The sequence below is a fragment of the Thalia democratica genome, chromosome 1 (genome assembly GCF_965202585.1).
Source record: "Thalia democratica chromosome 1, ktThaDemo2.hap1.1, whole genome shotgun sequence".
NCBI lineage: Eukaryota > Metazoa > Chordata > Thaliacea > Salpida > Salpidae > Thalia > Thalia democratica.
Window position 1 is genome coordinate 44,623,002 of NC_139165.1, and position 20,705 is coordinate 44,643,706.

Sequence of the window (20,705 nt, forward strand, 5' to 3'; positions counted from 1 at the left end):
ATTTATAATAAATGAACAGAATCATACACAGTTTTTCATTTTTATTTATTTAGTTGTTTAACGGATTTTTTTTTTGGTCATAGTCAAGTTGTTAAAAATTTTATGATGACTATTTAGTTCTAGAGTAACTAGAAAAAACTGTTCGTTTTAATTTTAGTAACTTATTATTTTGTGTAAAACTTATTTTAGCACTAACATTTATACAAGAAGTTATTTGAAATTAATTTCCATTTGTAATTGTAATGTTTTTTTAAGCTAATAAAAGCAAAGTAATTTTTAACTTAATTAACAATAAAAGTAGAAAGTTTTAGTTGTATTTTTTTTATTAGAATAGTAAAGTGTATTAAAAAAATATTTTCAAGAAGTATAACAAACCAATTCAAGTTCGTTTATAAAAGTTATTTTATATAATGTATAAATAAGTTTGTCTGAATTTTAATTTCAAGTATTGACAATAAAAACTATTTTAAATAAATGTAGTTTAACGACTAGTTTAACTAGTCTTGCAGAATGTTACAGAATTTCCTGTAAAAATTTTTAAAAATTTTAAAAGTTGTAAGTCGAAACATGTGTTCTTAGTTTTTTGTATCTATCACTCAAAATAAAAACTCTAACTTGATGTAACGCAGTAGCGAAAAACTTTCGAATATATATTTTTGTTAACTTTAAATACCTTATAAGTAAACAAAAATTTTATTTAAACATAGAACATTAAACATTTATCAAATAGTTCTAGCTTTGTAAAGTCTGAAAAGTAAGATTATTATTTGTTAAATATAACAACAAACATATATTTACAGTCACTAAATAGTGTACTAATTAATCATTGTAAGACTTAAAACGTATTTTACGTTGAAAAAATAACGTGAGCTTGTGGTAAAAACCCCCCGTCGAGTTTTAAAATATAATTTTTTTTAATATTTTATCTTTGGTAAGATTTAACTAAGATTATGTAAAAATTTCCAAGTAGTTTAGACTATTAATATTTATATAAAATGCTGTTTATAAAAGTCTTATGAAAAAGTTCTTTTTTTAGAAATCGGAAACTTACTATTGTTTTAAAACTGGTGAAAAAATGTTAGTTTTTTTTTTTTATTCTGTATAGAAAGCTTTATTTTAAATAAAATGTTGTTTTAAAACTACAAATAACTAGAATTCACCACAAAATTCTTATAATTAATCTATAGTAAGTTTTATAACTTTACAGTAACTATTTTAATAAAATATGTTTATTGATACTTTCCCCATGAAGTAAATTAGTTATAATGGAAAACAACTTTTTATTAAAAATCGAAAACTAAAGGTTTAAATTAAAAAGTTAAAATTAAGTACTATAACAGCGCTTCAAGCGGATACAAATACCTATGAAACAAAAACACTTGCTTAGTTATTCTTATATAACTGTTATGTATCACAAAAGAAAAAACCTTGAATTGGAACCTGAGATAGAGTAAACAAATAAATATTTAATTTTCGTAAAAGTTTTTTTTTGTACGTAACTTATAATAAAAAATACTTTGTGATAGGAAACTAAGAAAATTTTATAATAAAACAAGCTTAATAAAAGTTCAACATAAAGCAACTAAATACTAAAGCTTAACAAGAAGTATATAATATCTTTTAAAGCAGTGGTTCCCAAAAATTTTAATACCCCACACTCCTAAAATATTTTAATTTGTTCTCGCACCCCTTGCAGTACATTCAATGGTTTATTTAAGAATAATTTAAAAGAGAAGGATGAAGATTGGTATATAATTATTTTTTTGATAGTGTACTGTATTAACAAAAATAAAATATATGCAAATTAAAATGCTGCATTCAAACAAGTTTTTTCTAAGGTAAAAAACTAAGAACTCACTCTCCTCTCTGCAACAATAAAAGTTTTCTGAACTTCAAGCAAGTGAGTTTTGAGCTCATCACTTATCATTCTACCTGTTCTATCTTTGAATTAATAAAATATCTTTTAATCAAACGAAATAAAAATATATCTATCTTTAAAATAAACTTTTTTTTTAACTAATAAAAATAAAAAAATAATCTTATATTGTAGTACTTATACTTAAATTTCGTTGAACATAAATAATGTGAAAATATACATACTTCATACAAAACAAAAAAAAACTAAGGTAACTTTAATATTAATTTCTTTCAATTATTAAGTGTACTAAAATTTTACATATCTTTGTGTACAGCTTTACTGTCATTTAAGAAAATCAAGCAAGAAATTTACTATATAAAACTTTTGATAAAAGTTCGAGTTTTTGTAGTTTTACGTTAAGAGTACGCACTAAAATTTTAATAATTTGATATAAAAACATAGCTGTCAAAGTTAAAAGATTTGATATTTAGTATAGAAGACTTTGTTGGATGTCTGAAAAAATATCTAATGTTAATCATTATAATACTTTATAGTTATAATAAAACGTAAAATAAACAAAAACAGGTTTTAAATTATTACATTGCTGGTACAATATTGTTTTTTTATTAGGGCATTTAAACTTAAAAAAAGTACTCAAAAAACTTAAATTAAAATAAAACTTAATTATTTTAGAGGTTTAATTAATTTCTTTACTTAGTTTGTATGTACTTAGACTGAACCGTAGCTTGTGAAGATTTTTCTTCGAAAAGTATAAATCTAGAATTATTTTATTAAAAATCCTTTTCATGAATTTTATGTTTCTATATTAATGGACCGCAACTGGTTTGAATTTTAAATTATATTTATACAGATGTTTTTGTAATTAAGCTAAACATTTTTTCTGAATAATTGAAATTGATTACTACATAAATTAAAGTTATTTCTTAAAATTATTTTTTGTAATAACATGTACAGTTGCCCCTGAGCACCAGTTTATTGTACCATCTGTATGTGAAACAGTAACTAAAACATGTTTATGAAGTTTAATTATTTAAAAAATAATAAAAAGTTAAAAGTGTGTAAAACATTTTGTCAAAAGTTGTATAACTACTGTCGTGCATATGATTGTATAAACTTTTGGCATAGTCAAATAAGTAAATACATAAATATTTTATACAGTTCAAACATATTTGTTTTCTACTTTGTATCAAATTTGCTCATGACCATTGAAAAAACTGATGAACTACATCGGTTAAACCTATGATATTTTTGTATCGACAATGGTGTTTTTTTGTAAAATTTGAAAGAGCTGTTTGGTAATTTTCCAAGTTTAAAACTTAAATTAAAAGTTTAGGATTAAAAGTTAAATTAAAAGTTTATAGCTTTATCTAATGTCTCTTTAAAGTGTACATCGAATTTTGCTGTTACATCTGATCATAGAAGATAAAAAATTATTTGCTAACGCATTGCTTTGCAAACTTTTTTCACGGTATCTCAAAAAGTTGGACTAGTTTTTTGTTTGGTTTTCCGAGTATTTAAAACCTGTTAAAAGTATTATTAACAGATGAGATAACATATATTAAAAATTTTGTTGCTCGCTAGGCAACCTTTCAGATACTGTAACAAAGACAATTAACAACAACATTTTAAAGTTGAACAAACCGTTTCATTAACGACCAAAAACCTTAAGTTTTTTTGATAATTCGCCTTCTATAAAAAGATGCTAAGTTCTTAGACATAAAATCAAAAGTCACTATTAATTGTAAATATGAGAAAATTTCCCTGATGCTTTTTTTTCAATATAACTAGAAAACTTATGAACAGACTTTACAAATACTTTATTCCCGATCATGAACAAGCAACGCTATCTGTAAATCTACATGTCACTGTGGAAGCGTATTTATTGGTAGAAAGACCAAAACGTTCCATTTAATTGAGACCAACGCATACAATAAGAAATAAGAAACTTGTTGGCACTAATATGCCCAAGAAAAGTGTTTTCGCAATTGGTGAACGTTTATCAAACAATCTTGAATTATCAAAACATTACGATGATGGCAAATTTTAAACTTTTATTTAGTCTGGAAATTTATATAGACAATATGTTCAAGATTTTTTATTCAATACTTTTCTAGCTCGTGTAAACAACAATTAGTTTTATAAATCGAACTTGTTAAGTCATTATAATCTGTAATTAATTTAATTGTTTTATTTTTACCATGTTTTTTTTTTGTTTGCTATTGTTTTTGTTTTGGCTTTATGGTCATAATTGTGACATAAAATAGTTTACTTGCTCATTAAGTTAAATTTTAGTTTTAAAAAGGTATGCAAAAGTATTTCTGAAAGATATATTTACAATGCTCTTCAATAAATACTTATCAAATACAATGTACCTAAAATTCTTATACAAAAAATGTATTCGTCTGTTACTCTTGATTTGTTGAAATACATTTTGTTTTTTAACTAGAATATTTTTCATAAAAGTATTTTAAAAAACTCCTAGCAAATGTGATAACCACCAACCAAAAATTGTAAGAAAATTAGACATTATTCAATTTACACTTGACTATTTTAATGAAAGCTTTGAAAAGCTTGAAATTTTGCGTTAAGAAATTTATAATGTGTGGAGTTGATAGACCGTAAATTTTGTAAAACAGTTTGAAAATAAAATTGTTTACTTTTCGAATGTTTGCACTCGTATCAGTTGCTAAACAAAGTTGCTTTAATTTAGTTTCATTTATTTTTTGTTTTTCATAAATTTTGTTTCAAAACTAGTTTTATCTAAGTTAGAACAAAGTGTTGTACAACTATGTGTCAGATATGTTTTATTAGATTATTGATTAATTATGCTTCGGAATTTGCAAATTAATTACTTAAACACACACTTATGTGTTACTTGTATACAAAATCATGAACTAATTGAATTAGTTTACAACAATGCTGTTTATTAAACAGTCTTTATTTCAAAATTTCTCAAAAAAAGAATTTATTTAAATGAACGAGTTTTTTACTATGTATTATTGATCGAAAAAAAGAGTGCTCTTCTACTTTACTGCTTAATGAAACTTTAATAAGATATGTATCGAGCTGAGTTTAACAGAATATTTTGATGATGTTGAATATTGAACTCTTTCTTTTTTTAAAATAATATTCTTTGAGTTCTTTAATTTTGCTTTATTTTTAGATACTGAAATACATTGGAGAACTGTTACGAAACTTAGCAGAAAATTAAGATATATATTTAAATTAATTTTACATCAAACAAAGACTGAGTGTTTTTTTTCAAGGTAAATTAGACAATTTTAGCTTTAGTTGAATATAAAACACAAAAAAAGCTGTTTGTTTTCGCGGATCTACTTTGCAACACTGTAATGAACTAAACTGTGCAACAAATACAAAACTAAACATTAAAAGTTTGTAAAAAATTACCACATTTAGTTTATTCATTTTCGGTAGTAAGTGAAAAGTTTTTATTTCAAACAGTATTATTTACTTTTTTATAAGTTGAAAGTTAGTTTTGTAGTATTCATTTATTTAATAAACTCTTTAAATGTTTTCATAGTTTGGTTAAGTTAAAACATTAAAGTTTTTCTTAGAAATTTTTGACAAAAAAAGATTCTATTGAGTTTTTAATTTTTGTTTGTGTTTATCTTATTTTTTTTATAGTTGTAAAAAATTTTCTGCTTAGTTTTTCTATTAAAAAGAAAATTTATATATTAACTATTTTCTTCAGAAAACATTTGATTTTTTTACAACTAATCAACTTTTTCATAATGCCCCTAAAAACGTTATATATATATATATATACTTTTTTTTTTTTTTCAAGATTAAAATTAAAAGAAAGTTTCAGTTAAAGGTATTTGATTTAATAAATCAAAATAGTACTAAAGTTGGTTTGTCTTAAAAATTTGTAATATTTAGATACACTGTAATGTATATATTAAGTTTCGTAACAAATGTTGGTAGAATAAAGGAAGATTATTGTATAATTTGTTTTTATTTATATTCCAGTGAAGTTACTTCACTAGGATCTTTTGTTAGCAAACAATTAAACCTAAATTTTGAACAGTTATATATATATATATATATATATTTAAGATTAAAATTAAAAGAAAGTTTCAGTTAAAGGTATTTGATTTAATAAATTAAAATAGTACTAAAGTTGATTTAACTTAAAAATTTGTAATATTTAGATACAACTACATCTGAATTTTGTTTTTTTCAGCATCCAAAACTCTCTTCTGTACATACTTAAAAATAATGCTAAATTTTATAAACTAAAACAAAATTGGGAAAAAATTTAAATAAATTATACTTAAACTATGCTTTAGAACAGCGGTCGGCACGGTGTACACTGGTGCACACTAGTGTACATAAAGTTTCTTTTAGGGTGGACGAGACTTTTGGGGTGCATGAAACTTATTTTGGGGTACATGATTTTTTTTTTGTGCAGAAACTAAATTAAAGTTTTTTTTTATCTTTCTACATCTAAGACATATTCAACCTTGATATCTAATTGACCATTTTGTTGTTAACAAAACGACAATTTTGTACTCTCCTAGTTCTATTTTGTTACATTATGTAAAAATTCTTCCACCCTTAGCCGCTCAAAGAAAAACCGAAGTGAGCAAATCCATTAAATAAATTCATTTAAATTTACCATTCAATTAAAAGTACCAAGACTACTGATTGTTAATTGGGGTAGTGGCAATGTATTAAATAAATCTAGTTAGTATTTTAGACCTGGGTGATACAAGTAACACATTGTTGTAAAAATTAAATTATCGATATTAAAAGTTTATTAAAATGGCTGGGGTAAACTGGTAAATTTAAAGTTAGAGTGTAAAAATTAACTAGTCGTTACCAAATTAATAAAAAAAAAATATTAAAAGTGTTTACATATTCTTAAACACTAGCGGCGCTAAAGAATGAAAATTGGGGTGCACAGAATTTTAATTTTGTGATTTAGGGTTCACGGATTCGAAGTAGCACGCCGATCACTGCTTTAGAACATTAGATAGTAAAAATTAAATGAACTATTTGAATAACACTAAAAAATATTTAAGAGTAAAAAATCGCACACAAGTTCTGTTATATGTATTCTCAAGAAAATAGTTTTACTTAACTTTTATGAACCAACATTTCACCATAATGAGCAATGAAAACGCGTTGCTGCCCACCTACTCAACACTGAAGCTTCCGGACGAAACACCGATGAACATGTCGGCGTGCGTGGACCAGCGAACGCTCGATTCGGCGCTCAGGTACGAACCGCGTGACGACGACGTGTTTGTGACGTCATACCCGAAGTGCGGGACGACCTGGATGCTGCACATCATCAACATGGTCTTGACCGGAGCGGACTGCACAGAGAACGTTGTTGATTTTGTTTACGAGCATAAAATTTTATTTAAAACAATATTTAGTCAAGCTTTCTTTTTTTCATTTGATATATTTTACATTGAGTCTTTATAATAACAATAAGCTTGAAGTTTTTTTCCTGAAAAAAAGCTTAATTTAAATGCGTTAAACTTCGTGTTTAACATAAAAAAAGTATTCAGTACGTAAACAGGAACAGATTATATTTAAACCATTTTAATAAAAACGTTAAAAACAGTTGTTGCGATTTTTACACCATGTTTGTTTAAGTAAGCTTTGGTAAGAGTTACTTCAAATAACTTTGTAATACTTTTTTTTCACACGAAAGTAAAAATAAATCGATTTACAATTTTCTTGAAAACTCAAACGCTATGTAGTTTACAAATGTTTACATTTTCGTAAACTTACTTGTATTTAAAACATTAAAAATATAATAAGATTAGCATAGTCAAAATATTTTCTTATTAGGATAACGATTGTTTGGAGAATCATTTTACGTTTCTCGATTTTGAGGGCTCTGAAAATAAAGAAATAAAAAAGTTGATAAAGTCTCATTTGCCTGTGGAGTTTGTGCCATGGAACGAAAAGACTAAATACATTTTCATAGGTTAAAAGTTACAAACGAAGATTTTTGTACTAATAAAAAAAACAGTATTATAGATTTTTATTAACTGATGCATCTGATTTAAACTAGTGAACTTTAAAAAAAATAGCTGTCTGAAACAAGTATTTTCTATAGCAAGGAACCCGAAAGATTGTTTGGTATCGTTTTATTATCATACTGTAGGCTTTGACCAGCACTACAACTTCAAAAATGGAAAGTTTAACGACTTTTTTGAACTTTTTGTGAAAGGAGAATGTGATTACAGAAATTATTTTGAGGTAAAATATGTATACATAAAAAAAAGCTTTTTTTTTTAAATTAGTCAAAAATAGAATACTTCTAACTGTGATATTAATGTTTATTTGTAATTTTCTAAATCATAGGTTAACTTATAAAATATGTTTTTTTAACATTTGGAAAAAAAAAACAATTTATAGATTCTGCCAAACTGGTTCAAAAAAAGCATAAAATGTGACAATATTCATTTTTTGTTGTATGAAGATCTCAAGTCTAATTTTCAAAAGTAGTTGTCAGAGTAATTTGTTGTAATATTCATGTTAAGAGCGTGAATTTTTTATTTCATAGTTTTAATAAAAATCTGTTTATACTTAAGTATTTTTCCATGTCCAAAAAACAATAAACAGTTAATAATTTATACTTTTTTAGTGCAGTTTTAATTCAATACTATTTATTTTTAAGTTTTTTGACTGCTTTTTATTTTGATGCATAGTTTTTATACTCAACTCTTATAACTATAAAACATAACAACAATCAATTAAAAGTTTATATTTGTACATTTAAATCATTTTAAACTTGGTGATTTGACTAAATTCAAATATTTTTTAGTGAGCTGATAGGTTTATCTGAGTTTCTTGGAAGTAAGTATAAAGAAAAGCTTCTGAAAAATGATGAAAGTTTGCTGAAGTATATTATGGAAAAGGCATCTATAAAAAATATGAAGAAAAAGTCAACACAAATGGTAAGTTATTTGTTTTAAGTGAAATACTTCAATAGCAATTAATATTGTTTTCTATAAATTTCAAAAATAAAAGATAATGTGTCCGGGAAAAGACATTAAACTGCATCCGTGGTGTATGACTCGATAACCGAAAGGGTTTTCGTATACCAAGTCCTAAGACCAAGTATTTTGAGCGCGTTTCGTCGTTCAATAAACCAGTATAACAATATTTTTTTTTAATTAGCTATTAAAGAAACTCTAAAAAAAATTTAAGTAAAAGCTAAGTATAAGCATTATTTGATCACAACAACACCTTACTAGACTTATAAAGAAAGAAAAGCGTTACACTAAAAACAAATTAAGTTTTTTAACTGACTTTAAAATTTAATTAGAAGTTTCAAAGACAAGGAAGAAAACACAAAGTTTATAAAAACTTTAATATTAAGAACTTGCAGTTATTAAGTTTATTTTTTAAGATGAAGGATGAAAGACCTGATAATATCCCATTCGTGAGAAAGGGAATAATTGGCGACTGGAAAAATGAACTATCTGCAGAGCAAAGTAGGATAATTGATAATCTGATGAAAAACACAAATAAAAATGTAGCCGGGTTTTCTGATCTTTGGAAAAACTACGAAGACTATTTGTGAGGTTTTTTTTCAGTTTCAGAAAATTTAAACAAAAAATAATAATAAAATCATAATATATAAACTTTGTTTTTTCATATAGTAATAATAATTATCAAATATGTTTGATACGTATATTTTGAGTTAATTTATCATTTTAGATTTGGCAGTATTAAAACTTTTAGAGATTGTATAGCAAAAGTAAATTTTACTCTTACATTTTCATTTTATGTGAAAAAAATTATACTTAACTGTATTTTGTTTTACATTTAAAAACTATTAGAATGTTTTATTTATTTATTGTTTTACTTCGTCTTTCCTAAAATTTTATATATTTGAACTAAAGATACAAACTTAAGTCCATATAAGGTGAGACGTTTTCAAACAATTTAAATATGCGTGAAAAAAACAATATTAAGACTTGTTTTCAAAGTTAATTTTAAGTTTGTTGTTTTTACTGACTATATAGTTTTTGTTACATATGTTCAACATGCTTCAGAAAGTACTTTTATACATGTTTAAACAGAATAAAATAAGTTTTAACCATATTTTAAAGAGTAAAGTTTTAATATACTGAAAGCAAAAGTTCTGCACAATTTTAATCACCAAAACCTGTAGATATATGACTTTATTTGCAAAATTGTTTATGATAAAGTTTTGTTAATCATTATTATGATAACCATTAAAGATGTTTAAAAAAATTGTTCTTATTAAATATTAGTAACCTGATTTGACTATCCAAAATATTAAGTCGTACAAAAAATTGTTTGTATATTAATAATTTAATTGTTTTTAAGCTTCATCAGCTGTGGAGATATTCGTATAGATATATAAAGATATAATGTTTGTCTAAAATGAAATATAACTACATGCTTGTTATGAAAAGTTATAAAATATTCTTAACAAGTATTGGTTTTAAATGCTTAATGTTTATAAATACGTAAATTTTTAATTTGAATTATTTTTAAGTTTTTGTATAGCACTCTCAAGCTTTCATCTAGTCAATTTCAGAAACTATTTTCAAGACTGAAGTTATTTTAAACTAACACAAACTATTATGTAAATTTACTTCACGGGTTATTAATATATTTATAATAAAATCTAAAAGCTTAATAAGTTGAATAAATTGTAAATTTTCATAATATTTTTTATTCTTGGTTTTACTTTTTGTATGTGTGATTTGTTTAAGACTTCAAGTTTTTTTCATTAATAAAGATTCGAAACAGCTTACATAACATTTTTTGTTACCCAGTTTTTCTTTAAATGTGTACTAGTGAGTGTGGTAATATCTAGCTTTTATTTACAGTAACAATGAAATTATTAGTTTCTATGAAAATTTCTACTAATATATGTTAATATTATTAGAGTTATATTTTACAAAGTTAAAAATACATAAATATAGTATCTACTTTTAATTCATACTATATAACACATTGCTACTAATGGACCAACCTGATCAATTTTTATCAAAACTTAAAGCTTGTATTAATCCTTTTAGTTTAGAATAGCTGACTAACGACTTTTTTCGAAAATTCAAATTTACTTATAGAGATGTTAAGAAGGTACTTACGTGAGTTTTAAAAAATTAATATCAATTAAAACTAATTTTGTATTCTTAGTCAGTGTTTTTCAAAGTGTGCACCGGTTATATTCAGCTTGCACAGAGTTTCTGATGTTAGTAAAGTATCTTTATATTAAAAACATATGTTTGTCCTATTTCATATTTCAATTTATTTTACAACTTTTGTGTCAGTGATAAAAACCTCAAACTAAAGCTTCATAGTATATGTTTAAGTACAAAACACTTTTATCTAATTAATGTGCAAAATAAAAAATGTTTTCACGAATTTACTGTACAAAACTTTTTGAAAAAGTTTAAGGCCACTGCTCTAAGTAATTCTATCATAAGTAAAATATATAAAAAATAGAACTTATTTCTTAAGCTGAACAACACCTCTAAAGCTAGTAAACTGTAAACTATAAGCAATGCTTTTTCTTAAAACATTTTTTTGGTTAATTATTTATTTGCATATGAAAAAGTGTTCTTCTAACAACTTTTTTTTTTCTGGGTTTTGAGAGTTTTATGATAAAAAGATACTTTAGACTGCTTGGTAACGTGCAAAAAATCTGAATCTATACACAGTTGTATTGTTTAGCTATAAAACATGTAGGTTTTCAATGATTCAACTCAAGTAAAGCACAATGTTTTCGATTTATAACAAAATTTTGATGTCGAAATTTAATAAAAAGTAGCACAATAGTCTTGGTCAAATACTTTTTAGTATTTTCAACTTATTAGAATATTTGTTGGGATTTGCTTAATGATTTCTCATTATTCATTTCATTAAACAGTTAACTTTGATAGTATACATTAATCAAAATGTCGTACATTTTGTCTTAAAATTTAGTTCAATAGTACTAGTATTATTAGTTATCGTGTTTTACATGAGAAAAATACATACATGAGCCTATTGTCATAAAATAATTATAAAAAGACCATATAAAAGGTATTTAGGCTAGATTTGACTAAAACTTTTACACCGAGACTATTTATATATGATATTAGAATTTGAATAAGTAAACAAAATAAACAACTGAGCTTCGTTTTTTATTTAAAGTCACAAAGATAACTTCAATACAATATAAAATCCATGCTGTTAAATTTTTGAAAGTTTTTTAAAAGCAAAGTTAGTACAAAGATTTAAGACAAATAATTTCTTCAGTAAAAGTTAATACTCAACACCAACTAGGTTTTAAATCATTAAAAAACAAAAGATGACCAGTTAAGTTTCAAACATTGTTCAAAACTTAACTTTTTATTTATATATTTTCTTTTGATAAATAAAAGTTAGCAGTTTTGAGACAGAGTCATTCCATACTTTTGTTAATTTACAGTGAAGATGCAGAAAAAAAAAATTACAGTGTTAGCTTCTAGATCAGGGTTTCCCAAAGTGGGCCAAGTGGCCCCCTAGGGGCAATGAGCAGTAAAGGAGCCACAGGGGGGCCACGAGACCATAACTTAAAATTTACACTAGATATTCTTGAGTTGCAGATGAAGAGCAAAAAAAAAGGTCTTATGTGTATTTTATGGTAGTTTAAAAACTTACACTAGATTCTTGAGTTGCAGATGAAGAGCAAAAAAAAAGTATTTGGTGTTTTTTATCGTAGTTTATGAGTAATCTTGTTGAAGGGGGTCATTGCTTTTTCAATTTCTTTAAAGGGGGCCATTTGCAAAAAAAAGTTTGGGAAACCCTTTTCTAGATCTTTAGGAAAAACTTATGGTTAAAAAAACAAATAAAATAATGACTACAAACTTTTCAGCGATTACGGGTTAAATAAACTAAAAAACTACTTATAGAAAACCTTGTTAAAGTTACATTTTTAAAATTAAGCTACAAAGCATTTTTAATTAAGCTACTTAAAAATTAAGATTAAACTACTGTAGATAAATTAATTAAGTTTAAAAAAAACTGCTTGATTCGAAATTAGTCCTATAACGCAACCACCGCTTCACATTTGACAACACTATAACAGTAAACAATTTCTTAAATTCTTCTAAGAGTATTAGGTATCATTGTAGAAAGTGTACTCCACATTTTATAAAAACGTTTATATAGATTACAATAAATAAAAAACTCGAAGTAGCACTTAGGTACCAAGTTAACTGCTAAAAAATATATACGGAGTTAAAAAATATATATATCACTTTAATTTTGAATTGAAAATTACAAACTGAAACTAAAAACATTCAAATAAAAAGATATAGTATAGCAAAAGTTACTAAACAAACTATTTTAACTACATAATTTGAAGAATAGATATATAATTGGATTGTATGTTTAAATCAAGAAAATAAAAATTTCAAAAGACTTAAATTCTTTAGATTTTTATTGTTATTTTTATTTAAAATATTCTAAAGCCATATAGTTTACTGTAACAAAAGCTGTCAAATTCTAACTCATCACGTTTTCAGATTTATTTTGTAAATTGAAAGAGGAACTAGTTTTCAGTTGACAGTAGTTCATATTAAATCTAATCTGATAAAAAACTTGCATTTTGACAAAAGAAATAGTATTAAGGTATAAGTATATACATTGTTTATTGAACGATAAAAAAGCGCTCAGAAAGTTTGGTCTAAGGACCTGGTGTACAAAGGAACCTTTCGGTTATCGAGTCGTACACCACTAATCTTTCTTAGTTTTAACCCTTTAATCTCTTAGTTTTAATCCAAATAAGGAATTCAATTTCTAATCTCTATTAACAATGAAATGTGAAACTAAAAACATATTTATAATTCAAGTTTGGTTGTAATGTATTTTTGAAAAAGAAAATGGGTCGTATTGTTTTTGTAAATAATTATGCGTTGTAATATATTTTTGTCATATATTATTATTTTTAAACATCATTCCTCAACATTATATACAAAAGAAATCTTCTAAAACTTGAGGTACATAGCTCTAAAGGGACATGCTCTAGAGTCTAGATAATTAAAGTTTTCAGAAAAATCTAGTTTAGTTTTGAAAAATTTAGGCGAGTAGAAATCGTTTTGGTGTAAATCTTCAGTAAGTTTTTCCTTGTTTAAAAAATGCACTACTATCTTTTTTTCTTGCAGTACTTACAATTTTTTACAGAATTCGGTGGAAGTGTGTTAACTTGTTTAATACGGAAATACATATGCCAGTTTAATTGAGAAAAGTACTGTGCAAATTGTTATTATTATATCCCAGTGAACTTGCTTTGTTAGGATAGGTTTTAAAAAACTATCAACTTTAATTTTTGAATTTTCATTTTTAATGAAGATATTTAAAGAACTTTTTTTAGTTTAAATATATTTACGTGAAGTATATCAATCTTATATTAAATAATTAGTTATAATACATGAAAGGTACTAATTTACAGAATAAACATTTTTTTCAAAAAAAAACAATATGAAAGTCAACTTTTTCAACAGGGAAGTATATTAACTAAGGTTACACCTAGTTTTCAACAAATTAGTCTTATGTAGTAGTTTTACCTTTGCTTTCAAATCGCTTCACCAAGTTCTTTCAAAATAAAAACTATCATAGTTAGTGAGTTTAAAAAGTATTTATAATAAGTTGAACCTTTATATAAATAGTAAGGTGTATTTATTTTACTTCAAGCTTTCATAAAAGTGCCAAAATTAATTTTGGTAAAAAAATCCTTAGTAAAAAAATCTCTATGGCCTTATTTCAGATAATAAAACGATAAATATGTTATAAAGTCTGAGATTTATACTAAATTTGCATAAATACTTCTTGTGTAAAATTAGATTTTATTCCATCAATAACATAAGATATTTTAATCATCATGACATAGATTATGAAACAAGACGAAAACTAAAAATTGTATTGAAGTTTTAATAGAAAAACAGCTTTTCAATAACAATGTTTCAATTTTAGCCAGAAACACATAATAGGTATATTTGTAAAATGTGAATTAAAACTATAGACAAAATCAAAAAGCTATCAATCATAATAGTATTTGAATAATTACTATAAGCAACACTTTATTTTAAAAATTATCTAACATTAAAAGCTAAGTCGTTGCAAATAAAAACATTAATCATAAATGTAAACATCACTTTTCAGAATTTGTTACAACTATGCACTATATGGAGAGTTAATCCCGTCGGTTAGTAAAAAATATATAGAAAAGATCTTCAATCTACAGATTATAGCAAAAATCTTCGATTTAAAGGTGATTTATTAAGATCTGCTTCTGGAGCGACTGCGAGTCCTTTTCCTGGCGTCTTTGGACCTGCTCCTTGAGTCGCGACTTTTCCTTGAATCCTTCGACCTGCTTCTCGAATCGCGACGACTGCGTGATCTGAGAACAACGTTTTAAATCTTATTGAGTTCACTCAAACGCAGAAAGTTTTGTTCAGCACCTTATAAACTTGATAACAAAATAGTATGCGGCTAAAACTTGTACAACTAAAAGTTAGCAAACATATCATCTTTAACTACTCTTGTTTACCTAAGTCTTAAAAGCTTAAACTACATTATAACAATAATTAAAATATCTTACAACATAAATTTGTGTACGACTAAAAGCTAGCAACCTGGATCTTGAATAAGATCTCCTGGACCTGCTCCTGCTCCTCGAAGCGGATCTTCTTCTCGACCTCGACCTGCTCCTCGAGTAGCTCCTGGATCGCGACCTGGAAGAAGACCTTCTGCTGTCGTCTCGCAACCGTATGTATGAAGACTCGCGCTGAATTAAATATTATTGTTTGTAAACTAATAAAAATTGCATACGTAAATGCGTTTGGTAGGAGTACGTTTTAAGACAATTATGGACAAGCTAAATAAACTATATTTACATAACATTAAATACTATAATATAAGCTAAAAATTTGTAAAATAAAAAAATTGCATTATTTTATGACAACTATATTTTCAGATCACACAACATAAACTGAAATTTATCAACCACTCAGAAATTTTCAACTTTTATACTAATTAAGAATACGAAAGTAAAAAAACCTATTAGTATACTAAAACTAAAATAAATGTTTTTCAGCATCACTATCACACAAACTAAATTAAAATTGCACCAACCTGATGAGAGGTGAACTTCGTGTCATCCAGCTTCCTCAACGCGTCCTTCATATCCTCCTTGTTGGAATATTCAACGACTCCGGTGCCGTCTTTGAACACGTCGGCGTAACAAACGTCTCCGCACTCTCGCATGTGGTCTTTCACGTCTTGCCACGACCCAGAGCGCGGCAACCCTGCAACATTTGATTGTTTAGTTGGATATTTTTATTTCAGTTAAGTTTGAAATAAAGCTAAGTAAACTCTATATACGATTTTTAAATGTAAGCAGTTCTAAAATTCAATGCAGGTAATAAGTGAAACATAATTATTGCCTAAAAGAAAAACAAGTTTTCTGATATTTAAAATGTTTAATAAATTTCATGAAATGATTATAATTTACTGGCCTAAAAATATAATGCTTTTTTTTTTGATGCAAGATTAATCTATGTTTAATTTTTTTGAAACAAAGTAAACTATATGACATAAAATAATTGAAAAACAGTGCATTTTAGTTATAAAAGTATAACTAATAAGAACTTTTTTAATAAAATTTTTGAAATTATCTACAAACCTGAAATTCTAATTCTGTAGTTGGTTCTTTTCGAAGGTGGACCACCTTGTCTACCGGGGACGTAAGAGGAACCGCCCCTTCCACCAAAACGAGGTCCGCCGCCTCTGGTCTTTTCAACACGCAGGCGGTACCCATCAAAATTGTAGTTGTTCCTGCCATCTACTGCGTCATCCGCGTCTCTATATTTCATATGAAAAAGTTAATGAATGCTTGTTTTGTAAGATTGGTACCTTACTATTAAATTACTAAACACTAATACAGTTGAAAATTATTTGAAAAATAAAACATATATTTGTTAATTAAAAAATGTCAAATTTATCTATTTCAAAAAACGCTAATGTATACAAACTAAACTTACCTTAGGTTTAGATATACTAATACAGTTATGGTAAATTATCAACCATAATAAACTTTTATTGTTAATATAATTAGAATAAAATTTATTTAGTCTACTTGAATAAGATTATTATTTCAATGCTTGATTTGCTTAGAAACAGTTGATCCCTTTAAACCAAACAAGTAAACATATATTTAATACAACATTTAAGAAAAGAAACTTCAAAGCTATTTTTTTAAACTTGACCATTAAATAAATGTAACTATCTAAAAAGGTTAACAGTTAAACCAAAGTAACAAAGATAAAAAACATTGCTATGTACGTTATAATATATTCCTTCCTCTTTTTCCATTACTCCCTTATACTCTACTATTCCTTCCTTCCACTAGTTCCAACTTGGAAACAAATTTGATTGTTACAATACATAACTTTAAAATGAGGGCATATGTATAATATGCATAATTGGAAAATTAAAAATGTGCGAAAATAAAAACTAAACTTATTAAGTGTGATAACAGATCGTTAATATCTACGATTTAAATGAAAAATTCTGATCTTATATTTTTATTGGGATTTATTAAAAAAAAATCTGATAAGTAAAATGTTTTATAGAAATATAAAATTGTAACTTATGTATTTGTTTTATAGATTTAGCACTGAGGAAATTTAGTTTGATTTCTTTTGTTTAATTGATAGTGACCCGTTTAATTTTATCTAGAAAAATACAGTCAAGTCGATTACAGAAAGTTATTTTTTAAAGGAATTTTTAAACTAGTGACAAAATGAAGATTAATAAAATTCAGATTTATTTCAATTTTATACTAAACTGTTAAGCAAACATCGTTTGTACAAGTTTATTTTTATACAAAACCTTATTTATTTTGTAAAACTATTTAATTTCCTTATTGGTAACTTTCACCTAGCAGTTTTCCTTTGAAAAATAATACAAGTAGGATATTTCAAACAAAACTATATAAAATATGACATTTCAAATTTTAATTAAATAAACTGAAAATGCTTATAAAAAATACAACTGGACTGGATTTAAAAATAATAAAAACAAAACATCTAGGTTTAAGAAAATAATTACCTTAAAGTAGGTCTTGTTATGTTATATTAAACAATTACTTTGTGCAAGCTTTGTAGCACATTCTTACACTTTTGTTTAGAAAACAACCAGTTGACTTTCTTTAAAATAGAAACAGAAAAATAAAGGCCTAGAGACACCGTCAGAGTGAGTTTAAAAAGAAAAACTAACAAATTTAGTTTGTGTGCTATAATACTTATCAAACAACTGATTACACTCCTTGTAAACTAATAGTGAGAAAAATTGGATACATAATTTTTTAATTTACACGGAATATTAGGCAAGAATAACTGTTTTTATATATATCACTTTAAAAAAAATTTATGTATTAAAGAAATTAAGAAAATTAAAGAGAAAATAAGTTCTTTCCACTATGATATAAGAAATTAGAAATCTTGATTTTTTTAAAGCTCATTATAAATTTCATAAACAACATTACTTAATATTAAGGTTACCAAAGGTGTCTTGTAAATTTCTTCCAGGTTTTCAAAAAACAAGTTTTTTGGTCCATATTTATTATAAATTAAACTTAAGGTAAAAAACTGTAATAAAAGCATAACAACATTTAAAAAACTCCTTGAAGCTACTTTAAATGCGTTTTTTTATGTAAAACATTTTTATTAAAACAAATTTTCTTTATTTACTGTGGTAGATTATTGGTATATAATTAAAATTTCTTTACTTTGCATGTAAATTGGTTTCAAATTCTAGGTTTTTTAGTAGTGTTCTTCAAAATTCTAGGTTCTTCAAGGTTTTTTTTTTAACTTCTAAAATTTTCCAGTTTTAATTTTGCCTAAATTGTCAAATTTCAAGTTTTTTCAGGATTCTAGGTTTTTTGGTAATCCTGTTAGTACATAAATAGTTCATGCTTGTGTAATTTCCAACTTATTCAACTTGTATAAAACTTAAACAATTAAATATTTTATAAGAAGTTAAATTTATCTATGTTTGATAATGAAAGGTATTTATTATTAAGTTGATAAATTTGTTTGATGTCATACTAACTAATTAGTTCATACTTAAAAACAGTTCACAAAGTTTGAGATTTATAAAGATAAATTTCTACACTTTATCATAATGCAAATTACCTAGCATCATAGTACTCAATGAAAGCAAAAGCAGTTCTTCTTGTTTTCAAGTCAATATCTCTTATCTGTCCATATTTGTAGAACAAGTCTTCAACATCTCTTCTTGTAACATCATGTGGTAAATTACCAACATAAATACGTGTTTCTTTATCACTCATTTTATTTAAAACTAAAATCAAAAAAAATAAATGGTTACAAAACTAATACTTAAAAAAACAGCTTCACAAAAGTTGTATTAATTAATAAAATAAGTAAGTCAATAAAATGTTTTGATATATATATCCAACAAAGTAAAAGAGTAGTTAAAATCATTCAGTAGTAAAAATATGAGCTATTTTTTTTAGTATTAAAAAAAAGGAAATTGTGACAGAAAGCTAGCATGAGATTAAGGGTGTTGCAGTACACAAAAAACATTATTTGTCCTTATTTTTATCAAGTTCATTATACATCACAACTAATAAATACAAGACTGATATTTGAGCATACCATTACCCAAAACTTTTGAAAAAACTTTGAAATATCTTTTTTACGCAAAGAACACAAAAACAAAACATACCCTTGCATAAGTGTGCAATAAAAAGTATTATCTTACTCAATTACCTGGTAATAGTTTTTATGCACTAGAGAATTACACATTTTATGAAAAACAGCCACAATGGAGATTTTAAATGATAATTTTTCATTTTGAAAAACTCTTTGTAACTGGGTTGCCACTATTTTAAGCTAAAAAACCAGTCTGAGTTACAAAAAGCTATTCTGAGTTGGTCTTAGATTATGATAAATTTTAAAAACACTTAACAAAAACCAAAACTGGAAAAATAATATATTCAAGTTTAAATACCTAAAAATACCAATATATAATATATTGTACCAATATAATAATAAAAATACAAATATAATAGCATAAAGACTTTATAAAAATTTAATTCAAAAAAAAAAGTTTCAATTCCTAAAAAATAGCCTGAGATTTAGGAAAAATATTTAAACTAGACAGAGTTTTAGGGAAAAAATTATACAATCCTGAGTCATCCTGAACTTTTTAAACTAGCTTGAGTTTGTGGCAAGTTTGATGCTTAAAGCTTCTATTGAATAGTAAATGTTATTTTGGTAAAACTGGAAAAAATAACACTTTAACTTTCCTTCCAGCTTTAACCTGCTGCTTTAAAATGAATACTTTACTGTAACACATAATAAATGACAAAGTTTATTAACTACATAATTTTTACAGTTGCATGCATTTAAGTAAATAAATAAAAAACTTAAAACTTCACTTAATATGATTTTGTCCAGAAAGTTTAAATTCAGGGAAAAGATTAATTGTATTTAAGAAAAAGAAATACAATATGCTAGTAGAGATTATTTTTTAAATGATTAATAAAAATTTTCAATTGCATATTTTTAAACTGTGTTATCCAAAAACTTTATTATACAAAGATAATATTTTGCTAATAAAACTTTATTTTTGTTTTAAAACCATAACATAAAGAAGTGAACTTTATAAATATTAATTAAAAATTATTACATTTACAAAGTTTTTGTTATAATACAAAACAGCTATACTTAATTCAAGAACACGTCTCTATAAAGATATATTGTGATATGTCTTTCTAAAATATTTTAAATAAATAACAGGGTTG

At 25.3% G+C, this 20,705-nt stretch overlaps 2 protein-coding genes across 2 annotated transcripts; one reads left to right on the forward strand and one right to left on the reverse strand.

Moving 5' to 3' along the window:
• The first annotated feature begins 7,009 nt into the window (after positions 1–7,009).
• LOC145836357 (sulfotransferase ssu-1-like) lies at positions 7,010–9,449 on the forward strand. Its single transcript, XM_082944169.1, has 6 exons — positions 7,010–7,234; positions 7,706–7,844; positions 7,977–8,119; positions 8,279–8,364; positions 8,688–8,820; positions 9,276–9,449. The coding sequence occupies exons 1-6, from the start codon at positions 7,010–7,012 to the stop codon at positions 9,447–9,449; spliced, it is 900 nt and encodes a 299-aa protein (XP_082800295.1).
• Positions 9,450–14,788: 5,339 nt separating this feature from the next.
• On the reverse strand, positions 14,789–19,233 carry LOC145847786 (serine/arginine-rich splicing factor 9-like). The gene is made up of 5 exons (XM_082953711.1): positions 19,069–19,233; positions 16,557–16,735; positions 16,007–16,179; positions 15,508–15,659; positions 14,789–15,272 (listed from the first exon to the last, which is right to left on the reverse strand). The coding sequence occupies exons 1-5, from the start codon at positions 19,224–19,226 to the stop codon at positions 15,152–15,154; spliced, it is 783 nt and encodes a 260-aa protein (XP_082809837.1). The 5' UTR covers positions 19,227–19,233; the 3' UTR covers positions 14,789–15,151.
• Between the last annotated feature and the right edge of the window lie 1,472 nt (positions 19,234–20,705).

Excerpts from the sequence above, each read along its gene's own strand:
- LOC145836357 (XM_082944169.1), top strand. The coding sequence starts at position 7,010 with ATGAGCAATGAAAACGCGTTGCTGCCCACCTACTCAACACTGAAGCTT. Across the intron at positions 7,235-7,705 it reads GAGCGGACTGCACAGAGAAC|GATAACGATTGTTTGGAGAA; the intron begins GTTGTTGATTTT and ends TTTTCTTATTAG. Across the intron at positions 8,821-9,275 it reads AGAAAAAGTCAACACAAATG|ATGAAGGATGAAAGACCTGA; the intron begins GTAAGTTATTTG and ends TTATTTTTTAAG.
- LOC145847786 (XM_082953711.1), bottom strand. The coding sequence starts at position 19,226 with ATGAGTGATAAAGAAACACGTATTTATGTTGGTAATTTACCACATGAT. Across the intron at positions 16,180-16,556 it reads CTACAGAATTAGAATTTCAG|GGTTGCCGCGCTCTGGGTCG; the intron begins GTTTGTAGATAA and ends CAAATGTTGCAG. Across the intron at positions 15,273-15,507 it reads AGATCTTATTCAAGATCCAG|ATCACGCAGTCGTCGCGATT; the intron begins GTTGCTAGCTTT and ends CGTTGTTCTCAG.